This window comes from Lissotriton helveticus, chromosome 4_1 (genome assembly GCF_964261635.1).
Source record: "Lissotriton helveticus chromosome 4_1, aLisHel1.1, whole genome shotgun sequence".
Classification (NCBI taxonomy): Eukaryota; Metazoa; Chordata; class Amphibia; order Caudata; family Salamandridae; genus Lissotriton; species Lissotriton helveticus.
The window spans coordinates 29,161,546-29,178,898 of NC_136063.1; the positions used below are offsets into that span (position 1 = coordinate 29,161,546).

General features: G+C 43.9%; 1 protein-coding gene across 1 annotated transcript in view; it reads right to left on the reverse strand.

The window, feature by feature from the left end:
• Positions 1–17,353, reverse strand: part of LOC144828297 (glutathione synthetase-like) — a 560,445-nt gene that overhangs the window by 211,760 nt on the left and 331,332 nt on the right. Inside the window, exons 10-11 of the mRNA XM_078686380.1 lie at positions 1,716–1,910; positions 727–808 (exon numbers count right to left, since the gene is read on the reverse strand). Of these exons, the coding sequence (XP_078542506.1) occupies positions 727–808; positions 1,716–1,910 (277 nt within the window). The remainder of the gene's footprint in view (positions 1–726; positions 809–1,715; positions 1,911–17,353) is intronic.

A 17,353-nucleotide genomic window follows, 5' to 3' on the forward strand; every position in this document is an offset into this window, starting at 1 on the left:
CCCCTTAAAATAGAATGCAAACAAGAGTGGTCCCTTTAGGGAAAAATATACACAGTGAATAAATATAGACTCAGTCGTAGCTATATTGAGTCTATATTTATTCACTGTGTATATTTTTCCCTAAAGGGACCACTGTTGTTTGAATAGCATTATCCCCAAGGTCCCTTTCTACTTAATTGAGTCCCCTTGTTGTTTCAAAATACACCTTAAAATAGAAGCAAAAGATACACAGATACACTCAACAAGTAGTTTCCAGAACCAGTACAGGAACGTCACCTGGATATGTGTACAATCTATAAATAAATCTTTGCTCCTAAAGGTACTTCACCAGGTTATGTCAAGTCTAGCCAAAAGAAATGGGCGAGACAGTCTAGAACAAGATTTCCTCAAAGGTATTTTTATCTCTCGTATATTGTGATCTGTAGAAACGTGCTTCATCGATGTTACCATTTTAATGTGTTACTGGCAACCTCTGTTTATTGTATAAAGTTATATTCATGTGCAAAGGGCTCTGATGCCAATGAGAACATTGTGATTTCTGAATACTATAAATCTGTTTTGGATTTCAACCAGTGGGCTCTGTCTGCACCAATCGGATATGATATTTTATCCCATTGCAAAGGTACAGGAGACTAGGGAGTCCCTCTAGTGCATGTCTCTTAGGGACTTTGGACAGAAATCATGTGACTCTTAATACAAATACACTATCAAGGAGTGCTGATATACCTCCTCCCTCGAGCTCAGGTTTGAGCACAAATTGTTCTGGATTCTTGATGGCCATTGCAGCATTCTGATCGCCCTCTTCACCCTTTAAGAAAATAAAACAGAAAAGAAGAGAAGACAATTAACTTTGCACTCTAACTTCATTTGCAATTTACTTTGAACAGATCAAAATATCAAGTTTGTTCTATTAATATACCTTCTGTATGCCAACCTAGGACATCATTGCATGGTAAGGCCTCATTGATGTGAGTGCCTTTAACCCCTTGGCCGCGGCGGTAATTCCGCCGCGGCGCTAGGGGGAGGAGGGACCCGCGGCACCGCCATACTCGTGACGGAACCACTCCGTCACGAGCCTCGGGGGCGCTCTGCTGGTGACGGAATGGTTCCGTCTCGCCCGCCCGCTCAATAGAACACGCCGCGCAGGCGCGAAATTGATGCTGCGCAGGCGCGGCGGCTGGTGCGTGACGGAACCATTCCGTCACCAGCACAGCACCACCGTGGCTCGTGATGGAATGGTTCCGTTACGAGTATGGCGGTGCCGCGGGTCCCTACGAGCATGCAAAGGGTTAAACATAACCCTGGAAGCCGACAGCCAAAACATTCTCCTGCGAGAGAATACTTCCTAAGAAGAATCAAATCCTGATGTACAAAGGTGGAGTCTGAAAACAGTATTTTTTGCACATCCTCTGCTTTGTGAATGATGTACTAATTAATTCCAGTGAAAATACAAAGTGCATGAACACAGCTTAGGCATGAACATTAATACCTGAGTGCAAATCTAGAGGTATGGTATAGCATTACTCTCTACTGAAAAAGGATACACAACCTTAATCACAGGTCTAGAGATACACAGCACTGGCTGAGCCAACAATGGTGAATCCTGCAAAGACTTTCATAATGCACCTTGGTGAACTGTGCACTGTTATGCCAGTTAGAGTGTCCCCTCCAGCTTTTTTGATTGGATCCATGTTGAGTGGGAGATTTGGACTTACTTCATCCAGAGAGTAAAGGCCTGCAAATGTGGCCCGTATTCGGGCTACAGCTTCTGGATTTCCAGGCAGAAATCTCTCCAAGGCTCCTGGTCGACTCAACTCTTGCTGCACCTTTTTGGTGCCAGTAAGCTGAGTGGCAACATCTGGGCACTTGACAGCTCTGGACCTTTCCATTAGCAGTCTGGCCGCCCAGCCCTGAAAGGAAAAATAAGAATATTTGCCATACTCATATTGGTAGAAGAGTTAGCAACCCAGCCCTACATATTTACCCATTATGGGTTTATAAAAGGAACAGTTGATGAGAGTTCTGAAATCCAATTACTATAATTCACTTAACTGCAAACAAGAATATTGGACTTGATCTGCAACTTACCTGGAGTTCAAAAGAAACTAAATAGTCACAAGGGCAATTCTCTTCAAGAAAGCTCATCTACATCTAGTTCTGTAAATAGTGAGCAAGTAAAATGTCTGGTGCATGAAGAGAAGATGTACCTCTTTGTAGATATATATATGAATGGTTAACTGAACGCTGTATTAGAGACTTTGCTTCAGACAGGAGGAACCTACTGAAAGGTAGCTGTCTATAATAGGCTTATGTCTCCAAAGGATTCCATGTGACATCAAACACTACTTGACCACTCTTCACTTGGAACCCCAGGGTGTGGGGTTGGAAAACGTACTCTTAACCAATAGCTGTGCTTCTACAGTTTATCCCTCTATAGTTTTATCTATAATCATCGCTATATTTCTGGTTTCCTCCAGGTAAAAATAATTAATGTTGGAAAACTCTAGACAGGAATGACCACTACCACTTCCATTTCACTACACACATTCAGACTCACAAAACAACAAACAAAAGCAAGAATCCTCTGTAGAAGGACGGTGACGGACCCAGACGCAGGCATTGGAGGAGCAGCCACACGCACATGCACACGCTGGGAGCCAGGTGCCTGCTCATCCCCAAGAGCGTAGGGGGCCAACAAACTGTACGGCAGTCTTCTGGGTTTCCGTGCCCTGACACTCCAAATCCCTGACGCTCTGAGGTCGCGAGGCTCCAGCACCACTGCCCTAGTGCTGTGCACAAGAGGGGAGAAGCAGGCACGAGGAGGCAAGCCGCTGGTGGCAAACAGCAAACGGCAAGCAAGCCAGCTGCACCTGACAGCACCTGACAGCACCTGCAGTGGGGTCAAGACAGCTGCAAAAAGCCCGCACCCTGCCAGAAGGAGTACGCCTGCTGACGGCGCCTAAGCCAGCTGAGGCAGCGGAGGCAGGGATATACTGAGAAGACGTGAGACGGTGAGAAGCCGCTGGGGGGGGGGGGGCAGGAGCGAGTGGGAGTGAGGGGGGCTAGATCTGCACCCCAACTGCCAAACTGCCCCTACGGCCTGTCAAAAATGTATAAATTCACCGTAAATCCATTGCTTGCCTCCCACACAGAAAAAACTTAATTCAGCAACAAAATTTGCCGAAAAGCGATCTTCTCCAAAATTTGCCGTCAAAATCTTCAGCCAAATTTTCAGCTTCAGCATTAGGTTGCTAGGCGGGCAGGCAAAAACCCATCATGAGGTCTGGAAGAACAAGGGGGGTGGAGAAAAAAGGGGAAAAAAAATCAGCCAGTCCTAAAAATCCCAAAAAAGAAAGGGAATGGGAAATGGAAACAGAAATGGATTCCCCCCTGGCGTTGGCCATGGAGGATAACAACACCCCATCTGGAACTGCGTAGGGAGGAACGTCTCTAATAGAGCAGAGGCAAACAAATAGCGACAAGCAGCACACGTCGGGAGCCCTATCATGGGGTATTGCAGCAACCTCTGGATTCTCAAGTGCAAAGTTAACCATCAGCAAAAAAGTCAGTCTGCCCCGCACCTCACTCATGAAGGCGGCAAGAAAGGCACTCCATCGGCATCGACTAGGCACCATTCATGCCCAAACAGTAGCAAACGGGCATTGATCACCGAATTCTCAAAAGTGGCCACAAAAACCGTCAAGAATAACCAGGACCGGAATGATCCTAAACACTTTAAATACACCAATCTCAGCAACGACACCAATGACGTTCAAAGTGAAGCCTAAATGAACACCTTTCAGGACAAGAGCAGCAAGAGTCACAACAACAAAATAATAGAACTTTGGGAAACAGGACCAGATCTCGATCAGGCAATAAAAAGTGAAGCCCACGTCTCAAGTTCAAACAATCAAACCCCTCTTAGAAAGTGGTCATAGTCACAAAGTTAATGCCATCGAAGCACAAATACATCATTACCCGTTCATCCCAGAATTACAAACGAAGGGGTAAAAACAATTGTCACTCGGCTGCAATAGCAATAACGGTAACAAAGAAGCCGTCTCAACACATCAGACGAGCACTAATATCCTAAGTCCTTTTGGAAACACACAGATGCCTCCGACTGCCCTACTCGCAGACGACTGTCGAAGCAAATACCAACACGCAATACCAATTTGCCTCGCCACATTATACATCGGAATCAGTCCATCGAAACAGTAGGAAGTCATCGTTTTCCAAGCAACACATTGACACGTTCTGTGGTACTGAAAATTCTGGACCCGTGTCATAAACATCATCGTATCATGACGATTTTGGTATCAGCAGACCGAGAATGACGAGTACACTATATACAAGCATTTTCGCCGTATTCGAGTGGCGAGATCGCCCTGAAACCAGGAATTCCGTCCTGAACCCTCGGGTTCCATTTTGTGTATGGCAGCCATTTTGTGGTTGCCCTCAAATAGGCTGATGACTAAGGCCGAATAAGTCTTTTGGGACACGTACACCTTTAGCTGACTTTTGTGTGACCTGGGCAAGCTGACTCCAATGCCCGAAGCCAAACCTGTTCGGCCGGTTCCTTTCCAAGTGGCCGAACGAGATTAGGATCAAGGTGCCGCATGCCATAAACCTTCCATTGCACACAACTATGCCTAATCTCACACACACCTGTCTCTGTTTCTTACTTTATGGTCTGCTTTACGATGAGGAGGTGCCCAGTTTTATTAGGGGTCCGTCCGATATCTGATGGAAAGTGTTGGGCCTTGCCGGGTAATTGATTATGGGCTGGACAAACTGAAAATGGGCTTGTCATCATGATTCTGCTTTTTCTTTGTTATGAAAAATATGTGAATGGTCAACTGTAAAATAAGGAATGTTTGCCTAAAGCATAATATTTTGTATAAAAAGGGATGGCTGGCTTTGTAAGTGGAGCAGTCTCCTGAGAACATACACCGTGTTGTACTTCTAGGATACCTGTTACTGGCTGCAGCCAATAAATTTGTTCTTTGACTTCACCAAGAAGACTCTGTGTTTCTGTAGTCTGTGGCAGGAAGGACTCGAAGTCTTAGGGTGTGTTCCCTGGCACCGCTGGGTTCTTAAAAACCCAGTACTTCAGTTCCTTAATTTAAAAAATCTCAAAAATTCTCCCATGGTGCTGCAGTAGCAAAAAAGGGAGAAAGTATGTGAAATTCCAGTTCCTCTGGACATTACATCAACTACTACAGGAACAGGTAGCCAGCCCACCACCCTCTGCAGTCTGGCCGCATCTGTTAAACACCCTGGACACCATCGGGAAAGCCATGACTTACCATGCAGACAAGTTAAACGCCCAGTGGATCTTTTAAACATTCTAGCCATTTACGTTCAGGGGGTGGAACAAAAGCTGCAAAACTTTGAGATGATCATGAGGGTGCAGCAAGTTCAAGAAACAAGTTACCCAATGAATCACTGCCACTGCACACAAATAATAGACCAACTAGCATTGTGGAGATTGTTTCCTTGTCGCCCGGTTTCCAATCACCTGATGACCTTCCACCTGGTCAAAGGGAGATCCTAACAAATACTCGATCACCTTCTACACCCCCCTCGAGGGGTAGTGAATCACCAACTCGCATTAGTGTGGCCAATCCTGCCCCCTTAAAACAATGAAGGCGCGTGGAATTTCCAAACCAGAACAAGTTAAATCTGCAAGAGTGACCACACCCAGGGCAGTAAATGCAAAACCAGTTAACCTAGACACTGTGACATTGCAAACTTTACCACGTACAAGCCCAATGCCCCGAGAGTTAGAGGTGTACAATGACTTTTGGGTAGAAGTCACCAAACGAATGACCACATTTCTTGATCCTATTCTTCTTAAATCGACAAAACTTGAAGGAAAATTAGCCGCCTTTGAGCTTCAATTTACATCTGTACCTTCTTTAATCCAGAATGCAGAACCTACACACACATGCATGGCTAATCCACAGCAAAATGCCTGTGCCAGCAGGGATGTGATCACTTTACCATCTTCAAGTATCCCCCCAAGTACAGCCATATCAGAGGGTTCACCACCTTTACTGCATGGGCAACCCCGCCCTCAACCACCAGCCCAATCCTCTATAGTCCTGGAAAAAGACGACCGACACACAAGGCAAACCGGAATGTATGAAAGCTACAGGGACCAGGAATGGCATCTCATCCACCAGGAACAGACCATCTTCGCGCAGCAGGAGAAGCTAATAACCGCCAACAATCCCTCCATCTACCACCGGCAGCTTCCTCCTTAGTGTTGGTGCTGACCAATGTCCCACTTTTGCCCCCTAATCAGCAGGAATCGACCAAACAGCTTATGGACAAATGCCTGCACTGGCTGTGTAGCCAATCCATGAACTGGGGTTTGGGCAGTCATAAGTTAGCCAGCCAAATTATCATGGCTAGGAGGGTGAGTTGAGTGGGCTACTCAATGAAAACTTCTCCTGGGGATTGTGTAGTGATACATTTTCATAATCTTTACATTGGCATTTTCCTCCTTAGGAATTTGGATAGACTTTGCCCCAGGAACTCGCAGATTATTCCACTACCATTGGAATATTTTTATAAACAGGCCCCACTTCCAGGTCACAATCGGAGGGGCTGCCTAAGATCAGGATCTTTAACGTCACATCAGTTAGACTCCTCAAATACCATATTGGCTGTCGGGATTTCAAACCGATTCAAAGCCCTTTCTGATATGGAAGCATGCGACTGACCATCAATACCCACCTCACACAATCTCACCCAATATTGAGACCACTAGGCAGGTTATACCCTTGTCCGTTTTACCACATGAAACAGTGAACAGGAACACCATAGGCCTAGCCTCATGGAATGTAGCAGGAATTGCCTCAAAAGTAAAAACATGGAGTGGCTCAATTATTGGCAAAAGAGGGTTGGCAAAAGAGGGACGTTATATGTTTCCAAGAAACCTGGTCAGTGGAGCCAGTTTTCTTTGCAGGGTTTCGGTCTATTCACACTCCAGCCTTCCCTTCAGCGTCAGGCAGAGCAAAGGGTGGTTTACTACCCCTGGTTTCTAACACACTTTCGGTACAAGTAAAACAGCTGGGTCCTCAGAATAATTACTTTCAAATGATCCAATTGGAGGTGAAAGATCAGGCTCATTGGATATTAATTAATTTCTACAAAAATAATTTTACAGGCAACATGAAACAAGTGGCTGATAATCTATATAAGGAAATTCGATCAATTAACTCACGGACACAGAAGGGCCCTCCCAGCCTCATATGGCTGGGGGATTTTAACATTCATCTATGCAAACATAATGAGGCGAGAGATGTGGGCTGGAAGATCCGCAAGGTAACCCACTTATAAATTTTACGCACAGTGAATATGGTGACACACTAAATATAATACTGTATACAAGGCACCTGACTATAGTTAATAGTGGCAAGACAAGTCAAATAGAGCCCACAATTAGGAGAAACAACTCTGAATCCACAATCTATTTTATTATAGCTTCTTCTGTATTACAGGACAGAATTGATCACTATAGCAATATTTTCACCGACCACTGTGATCATGCAATATTACTTATTCATCTAAGTATCCCCCAAAAAGTGAAGAGACGCCATCCGTTAGTGAATAACATCCCACTATCTGGAAATAATGGGTATCAACTGAAGTGGGCACAGGTGGAGAAAAATAACCTGGTTTCTGACATATTAACTAAAGTGAAGGGGGACATTCTACTCTGTCTGACTGAGGATGTATCTGCCTCCCTATTAGTCTCCCAGTTTGAAATTATCCTTCTAAAATTAAAAACCACACTTACCCGTCACAAACCAGCAAATGGTACACCACCCGGTCGGTGGTTCGATTCACGCTGCTCCCTAGCTAAGAGAACCCTGGATAGTGCCTTAAAAATGAAACCCAGAGTTCCAGCACTGATAAGTTCACTTCGCAAAGATTATAAACAGGCAAGTAGTATATGTGTTAAGGAACTAAGGGAGAAGGCCTGGGACGATCTGGCACAAGCCGCAAGTTCACGTGATAGCAGGGATTTCTGGAAAGTTCTAAATGCTTCATACTTCAAAGTCTCAAATGATCCGTCCCTGGATAGCCATGTAGAGAAAGCTGCATGTATAAGGCATTTTGAAAGCATCTTTCCGTTACATCCCCCACAAGAGTCTCCCCAATTCAACAAACTTTGCCATGTTAATGGGATCCTGACCTTCTCCCTGCATGAAGTGAGAAAGGGATTGGAAGCCTGTGTCAAAGGAAAAGCTCCGGGTCCAGACGGGATCCCAATTGACCTTTTTCAGGTCGATTTTCGAGCTATTGGTACCATTATTGACAAATGTCTTTAACAGTATAGCCGTGGTGGGTCCCCCAACTTCTTGGAGCCACAGCATAATAGTCCCAATTTTTAAAAAGGGAGACAGAGGTAGCCCCAGGAACTACAGGCCCATCTCCCTCCTAGACACAACTGTCAAACTTATGGGCAGGCTATTGCTAGCCAGGTTGGAGGAGTGGGCCCAAGACCGAGGGAGGCCGGAGGAGGGGGCCGGAGTGTGGGGAATGGCCCAAATTGATCAACTGCAGATAGTGGAAGACACCTTTTTTAAGACCAGGGTCTCGTTACCACCGTCCACATCTAATTACATTCTGCACATCAAATTGGGCCTCCCATATCTGTCTGACTTTATCAGTTTGGCACCCATCCTGTTGTGGCTCTCTATTTGGCAAAGGGCCACCGTCAACCTAACGCAACGTATAATTGGTGATTGCCTGGGGCTCGAGGGCCATAGCAGGATTGGTTGGCTCAGATATGTGGAGATTGAATTGAATGAATTAGGGATGGGAAACCTCTTTCGGAACCCAACAGCCTGTATTAAGGTGCCTAAACAGAAATAAATTAACCTTTTTTTGCTGAAGGCCAACCGCGACCGCTGGAAATAGAACAGGCATTCCCAGGCGCTTGCAGTCTATGATAACATTCCACAATGATCAGAGGAAGGCGACTGTTATCTTTCTTTCGTAACATTAGCCCAACACAGGTTTATTCTGCTGCGCTTCCGCTTGAATTTAATTCCATTGATGTTGGGTTCCCAGAGAAGAGGTACAAACATGCAGATCTAGGGCCCTGTCCCTGTGATAACTGTTCACCACAGTCTGACCTACATTTTGTCTTTTTTTGTAAGTTTAATCTTAACGAAAGAAAAAGATTCCTCCTCCCAATTCTAAGGCGGAAACATTTCTTGCAATGCAGATTGGCACTGCATTTTCTGAAAGCTCTCTCAAACCCCCATGTTTGCTATTTTGTAGCTTCCTTTTTATGGGCCTGTTGGAGGAATACAAGGGCCAGGGGTTTGCTATGATGAATTAAGACTCTTAGGGCCAGATGTAGGAGCACTAATACCGGTCGGTAACGGCCGAATTCGCCGTTACCGACCGGTATTAGGATTTTCTGATGTAGGGGGCCTATATTTTACAGATTCTGTAAATTTACAGAATCTGTAAATTTACAGAATCGGTAAAATACCGAATCGGTATATTTACCGATTCGGTAAATCCATATGTAGCTGACACTCCTAAGAGTGCCACAGGCCCTTAAGAGTCGGTATTTTACCACCCAATCCTATTGGGTGGTAAAATACCGAATTCAGGTGTGCATGCACATCTGTGCATGCACACCTGTGCAATGTGACAAACAGACATGCCCTTAGGACATGTGTGTGTGCCACATGTCACACAAGCCTGTACTTGGGGTGCTAGAGGGTGTCAAAGTGACACCCCCTGCACCCTTGCAGGATTCGGTATTTACCGATTCGGTAAATACCGATTCAGTATTGCCCATTGATTCCTATGGGCTTCAAGGCCCATAGGAATCAATGGGGAATACCGATTCGGTATTTACCGAATCGGTAAATACCGAATGTTACAGATTCGGTAATTCAAAATAAAAAATTACCTACATCTCCCTCCTTCTAATTTACCGATTCATAAATACCGAATCGGTAAAATTCGGTATTTATGAGTCGGTAAATTAGAGTTACCTACATCTAGCTCTTAATCTTCACAAATTAAATTGTACAGCCGATTTTGGTTTTAATAACAAATTAAGAAAGTTTAATAAGGTTTTAAAAATGATTCATACTTTTTTACGTAATGAGTTTTAATGTGATTTAATCGATGAATTTGTGCTTTTATGCTCTCTCTGTACATAGATCAAATAAAGAGCTAAAAGTGAATAAAAAATAGACCAACTAGCTGTAGTCCCAAATTTAATGTGCGAACTACTGGGGGACACCTCAGCCAAGACTGATTTACCAACTACAAAAGCCAAAGAAACGCAGAAGAAAGTGGATCAGGTTCATACTAGTCCCCTAAGGGAGCAAAATGAAAGACCATTGGGGCCTAAAATAACTCTAACACCCGAAAGCACAACAATATCACAACCAAAAACAGCTTTGGGCAACACAGGCACCTCGAATAGTCTACTAATAGATCATTGCAATGAGCAACTTGCAAACGAAACAAGTGTTACAGCTCCACTATCCTAGCGGGAGAAAAAACGCCTGAGAAAGGCCAGTAAGGGAAAAAAAGACAGGTACCGAACGGAACCAGTACCACAAAGAAGCAAGATGTGACTCAAAGTGAAGACGATGCAACAACTACAGATAGAGAAGTTATACAGTCCTACACACATATGTTTTCGCTGACTCCAAGTCAGACTAGCTGGTGCACCCATGAGGTGGACACTGGTAACAGTCTGCCTGTGAAGAGTAAAATCTACAGGCAACCTGACCAAGTCAGGGACTGTATCAGGACAGAGGTCCAAAAGATGTTGGAGTTGGGAGTCATTGAACCCTCAGAGAACCCTTGGGCCAGTACTGTAGTCCTAGTGTGTAAACCTCACACCTAAGATGGTAAGAGAGAGATGAGGTTTTGCGTGGATTACAGAGGCTTCAATGCTGTCAGTAGGACAGATGGCCACCCAATCCCAAGAGCAGATGAGCTCATTGACAGATTGGCTTCTGCCAAGGTTTTGAGTACATTTGACTTGACAGCTGGCTACTGGTAGATCAGACTAGCTGATGATGCAAAAGCCAAGACAGCATTCTCAACCCCTGGAGGTCATTATCAATTTGTGGTAATGCCCTTTAGCTTGAAGAATGGTTGGTGAACCAAGTCCTCTCAGGTCTGAATGACTACTGTGCAGCTTATCTTGATGATATTGCTGTCTTTAGCTCCACTTGGGAGGATCACCTGATCCACCTGAAGCATGTTTTGGGGGCCCTGCAGAAGGCAGGTCTAACTATCAAGGCTACTAAGTGCCAGATAGGGCAGAGTCAGGTTGTGTATCTGGGTCACCTTGTAGGTGGAGATCAGGTTCAACCATTGGTGAGCAAGATCCAGACCATAAAGGACTGGACTCCTCCCCCACCCAGACACAGGTCAGAGCTTTCTTGGGCCTGTCTGCGTACTACAGGAAGTTTGTTAAGAACTATGGGTCCATTATTTTTTTTAAATATTTTTTTATTGAGAGTTTATAGATAAAAGAAAACATTACATGCCAGTTTTTGCGTCAGATTTAAAAAATGCAAAATACATTATACATTGTACCATCATACAAATACGAATTCTGAGACACAATATTTCTTTTAAAGTGCAATGTGCATAGTGCAATATATTGATATCAAAAGAAAAAGCAATACTTTCCAGAAATACATATACAAAAGAGAAAGAAGTTAGATATCAATGACTAACACTCTAACACACTTCAGTATTTATCGTATTTTCTGAGGGCCCCTGACCTCAGTGCATATTTTTTTTCCCTTCCCTGAATCCCGGATATTTTTGCCTTCCATGCATTAAAAGTCGGTACTTTATCTGTTTTCCAAAGTTGCAGAATAAGTGATTTTGCTACCAGTGATGCTATAAACAGGGACTCATCATGGGGAGTAGAGCTAGGGGAACAACCAAAGACTGAAATTAATTCATTGAATGTAATCATAACATCAATTATATTTCTGAGATATTTTCCAATATCATTCCAGAATTCCTGTATTTTGGTACATTCCCATATTATGTGTTTCCAAGTACCCTTTTCTTCACAGCGGAAACACTTATCCTCCACTTGAGGATATATATTGTGGAGAAACGAGAGTGTTCTATAGATTAACCATTTACTGAACAATTGCATTCTCTTAAAATTAGCACCTGGGAAGATGGACTTATTAAATTTATTAACTTTGTCCCAGGTTGATTTATTAATGTCAATATCTTCTCTCTTTCTCCACCTGTCCCTCGCCTTATTGTATAAAGTGACTGAGTTGTATTCATTGAGATTTTTTATCCATGTGCTAATCTTCCTCTGCGTCGCACTGTTTAGTGCTTCAGTTATATTTATGTATCAAATAAGTTACCTATATCTAACTCTCTTAGGAGGGCATGGAGGCTTACAAAGGACCATTTCAGGATTGTATTCGAATGCTGAATCTCCCTTTCGATTACCTCCCAGGTTTTCCATCTGTTCCCTAGTATAAAATCCTCAATTTTTTCAAAACCATTCTCCTTCCAGAGTCTCAAAATATTTTTATCCAAAGTGCCCATCTCTCCTATATTTAGATTCATTAAACTAGTTGAGCTATTCGTTCTAAAAATGTCGAACTGTTTCAGGAGCTGTTTTTTTTGCTTAAATAGCCATTGTATAGACTTATAACGTACCTTCTTTGGATATTTCGTAATTCTTACTGGGTCATTGATTTTGAGTTCAATCAACATCTTTCTCATAAAAAATTATCTGTTTTGTGATCATCTGTAAAAACAACCCCAAAACTGTGATGTGCAAAAGTAGCATAATAATAATCTCTAATATTTCGAAGAGACAGCCCTCCCTGTATGGTCGGGAAGTTCAAAGTGCTAAGTGCTAATCTCGGAGTCTTATTTGCCCATAGAAAGGAAGAAAACATGGTGTCCACTTTCTTAAAAAATTAAACCTGAATTGCGCAAGGAGCTGCACTAAAAAGGAAGTTAAAATGTGATAGGATAGACATGCGAATTAGGGCGGCACAACACATTATTGATATAGGCAGTTGGTTCCAGCGATCTAATTGTGAGCCAACCCTTTTTAAAAAAGGAATATAATTTAGCGGGGAAAGATCTTCCAGGTTTTCTGATATAAAAATTCCCAAATATCTCTTAGGGAGTGTATTCTATATTTGCTTGAATTCTATTAATAAAGTGTCTACCGTGCAATTACATAAGATGATTTCCGTTTTATTCGTATTTATCTTATAGCCTCCCAGTTTTTGGAAGTCAGAGAAGGTTTTTTTTAAATTTCCACTTGACTGGTAGGCTTTGGGTTGAGAAATAGGACAATATCAACGGCATAAAGTTTTATATTCGTCATTCCGACTACTGGTACTGTGCCGGCCATTTGCCCCCTAATTGCGATCGCCAAGGGTTCAATAAATAAAGCAAATAAAATTGGAGATAGGGGGCAGCCTTGCCGCGTGCCTCTGTTTATTTGGCATGTCCCTACGTTCATATTATTAATAACAATCTGTACCCTAGAGTTCTCATATAATTGTTTCAAGGAGAGATAAATTCAATCGGGAAATCAAAACTGTGCAAAATCGCAAAAAGACAGTCCCATGAGACAAGGTCGAAAGCCTTTTCGGCATCTAAAAACCAAATCTGTGCTTCCACTTTATTAACATTAAAAAAATCCAATGCCTCCAATAAAAATTTTGTGTTGGTGTGGAGGTGTCTTCCTGCTATAAAACCGCATTGGTCTGGTCCGACAAGTAACCCTACCGTTTTATTCAGCCGGTTTGGAAGGAGTTTCGTGAACATTTTGTAGTCTGTATTTAGAAGACTTATTGGCCTGTACGAACTCATGTTTTCCTTATCTTTTCCTTTTTTCAAAATACTAACTACAACTGCAGTGTGGAAGGATTCCGGCAGCGGCCCTCCTTGTAATAGAGGATTAGCTAATAGCAGGATCTCTTTACGAAGGGTACCATCGAATTTTTCTTAAAAATTCTGCAGGAACTCCATCCTCACCAGTGGCTTTTCCGCTAGGTAAGGAACTAATTACCACATCTAATTCTGCCTTTGTGAACATCTCAACTAAAAAAATGTTATCCTCGTTTCCTAATTTGGGAATTTGAAGTGCCCCTAGAAACTCAAAAACGGTTTCACCTGCAACCCGTTCACTAGTCTGGTAGACTCCCTCATAGTTTTTTAAGAACATCTCTCCTATAGATGCAGTGGTCTTCGCATGTACTTTGGTAACAGGATCATAAAGGTGATCTATCCTATTGCGGACTTGATTTTCTTTGGCTTGCCACGCAAGGAGTCTACCTGTATATTCACTCTCTTCATAGAGCTTCTATATAAATTCTTACAATATGAACTCGATTTTTCCCCCTGCTACACCCCCTTCACCAACCCCCCTCCCTAAACCCCCTAGAGGGAACGGAGACCCCCAGTGTCCCACTTCCGTCCCCATCTGTTTTCTTTTCTTCTTTGTGGATGCCATCTTATTGCATCCGTGTGCGCTTCCTGAGTCATCTTGCGGCCACCCCTTCAATCGCAAAGTCTATACAGGGGATCTTCAATTTTTCCAAAAAGTTCTACTATATTTTAATTATCTCAAGCATGGCTATGTAGAAAGACCCTCCATGAATGACTGAGATTCTTGTGTGTCTGTGAATATGAAAAATGTTCCTTTGGCTATCACCTTTAACTTGGACTGCTGAACAATCATTGCTTGAGCGCCTTTAGCCTTAAAAGAGTCAATCATTTTAACAAAATCCCTACGTCTGTGAGCAGATGCGCTGACATGTCCGAGAAGATCCGAATTTTTTTTACTTCATCGGCTTTGAAAGTTCTTCTTGAAAATGCCATATTCAAGATTTTCTCTTTAACCATATAATCCGAAAAATTTATTAGTATGGTACACGGATATTTAAGGTTATTGGGCTTGTGTACAGGCACTCTGTGTGCTCTTGTGATTGTTAGGTCACCTTGCAGTTCGGGTATAGCCATTTTTAGAAGTGACTCCGACCATTTTACCACATCTGTACCTTCCAGGCCTTCGGAAATGCCCACTAATCGTAGGTTGGACCGCCTGTTGTAATTTTCTAAGTCCTGCAGTTTCGCCTCCATTTGGAATTTATCTTTATTTGCTGCATGGAGGTCTTTTTGCATAGCAGTTAGGGTGTCTTCCAGAGTTGAAACCCGAACTTCTGCCTCCGAGACCCTTCTGGGGAGATTTCCGAAGTGTTCCTCCATCTTCGTAAGCCTACTGTGGAGTTGTGATATCTCATGCGCTTGGGAGATTTTAAGGTCCCTTATTTCCTGAAGGATAATTAACAACATCTCTACCGAGTTCTCTTTTATGCTTGATACTTTCGGCAGGCTACCTAGAACATCTTCTTGAATCTTTTGTGAACTTGAACCTAAACCTGCAAGGACTGTTGAAGATGAAGTGGTTAGCGAGGAGAGGGTGTTCAACTATGGGTCCATTGTGACACCACTTAATGACTTAACCTCAAAGAAAAGGCCAAAGAAAGTTCAGTGGACAGTAAGCTGTCAAAAGGCATTTGATGACCTGAAGCAGGCCCTGTGCACTGCACCTATTCTGAAAAGTCCAGATTACTCCAAAGAATTCATTGTCCAAACAGATGCGTCTGAGTTGGGTGTAGGAGCTGTTCTTTCACAACTGAATAAAGATGGTCAAGACCAGCCAATAGCTTTTATTAGCAGAAGGCTGACCCCTAGAGAGAAACGTTGGTCAGCTATTGACAGGGAGGCCTTTGCTGTGGTTTGGGCCCTGAAAAAGCTGAGGCCATACTTGTTTGGTACTCACTTCAAGATTCAGGCAGACCGTAAGCCCCTCTTGTGGCTAAATCAGATGAAGGGTGAAAATCCCAAACTGCTCAGCTGGTCCATTTCCCTACAGGGGATGGACTTTACAGTGGAACATAGACCTGGAACTGACCATGGCAATGCAGATGGACTCTCCAGATATTTCCTCTTAGAACATGAAGACTTAACTGGTCAAGGTTAGTTTAATGTCCCTGCGTTTAGGGGTGTAGGAGAGTAGGGTCTGCTTCCTATGGTCACCCCCACTTTTTGCTGTGATTCTCTGGTTTTTCAACTTTAGTGTGGCTGTGGCCCTGCTGTTCTGTCTCTAAATGGATACCGTGTACTTTAGGTACATACCTGATTGGGAATTGGGTCACCTTTGTGAGCCCCTGTATAGTGAAGCATAGGTACCCAGGGCATAGGTGCATCCAAGGCCTACCAGGGGCTGCAGCATGTATTATGCCACCCCTGGCTGGCCATCCAAACTGACCCCACAGGCTGATCACTCAGCTTGGGTAAGGTGGGGAAATCACACCTTACTTAGATATAGTATACCTATATCTACCCTTATATATAGACACATACATACCTATAAGTCACTCCTATGGCAGGCCTTGACAATCCTCAAGGCAGAGTGCTTGGTTTTATGTGAGAGGGTGCTCTAGCATGACCTGTGCCCTTCTCTAGCTTTCGGAACCATCTCCTTATAGCTGTTCTATGATATAGCCATACCATAATAGCCATACCAAAATTCTTGCCTCCTATTTATGGTAGTCTATCGCCCCCCGCAGTCCCCTCCTACTTTCACAGACCTCTTTATGGAAGTGGTTACGGACCTATGTACCCGTTACAAAAGACTTTTAATAGTAGGTATGTGAAGGGGCCCCGCTCTCTTCCCCGCCCGGATTACCATGTCCCCGATACTCACCACTATCCGACGGGTCTGCAAGCCCCGCATCCGCAACCTGTTTCGGAAAAGCCGCCATGTCGAGGAGTCATCCGCCCCTCTCTGTGTTACAGGAGCCACAGGAGCCAACCAGTGGAAACCACCGACCGGAAACAGAACCTACTGACCCCGGAAGTCCCGCCCCGGAGGCAGCGACAGAACCAGTTAAAAAGAGACGGGAAGCCCAGAACGCCGTCGGAGAATCGTGGCAGGACGCTCAGACCGGAGGAGAAGACGGAGACGAGGAGAGAGAAGGAGAAGACGTGTGGTCCGAAGATTGGTGGAGTCCTTGAGGAGGTGGCTGAAGAGCGGCCGCGACTCCAAGGGAGAGTTGCGGCGGACCGGGTGAGTACTGGTAACCGCCCTGAGAGCACGCTAGGTGCTCGCTGTATATATATTGTAGATAATCACCCCTCTCTCCGCTTAGGCACTCATAGTCACGAAGCACTTAGATTTAGCTCCACCTGGCACTGTATATTCTTTGTAAAGCACTCGCACCGTGTGGAAAACCCCCCCCTTCACTTCCTCCAACACACGCTTTTCTGTATC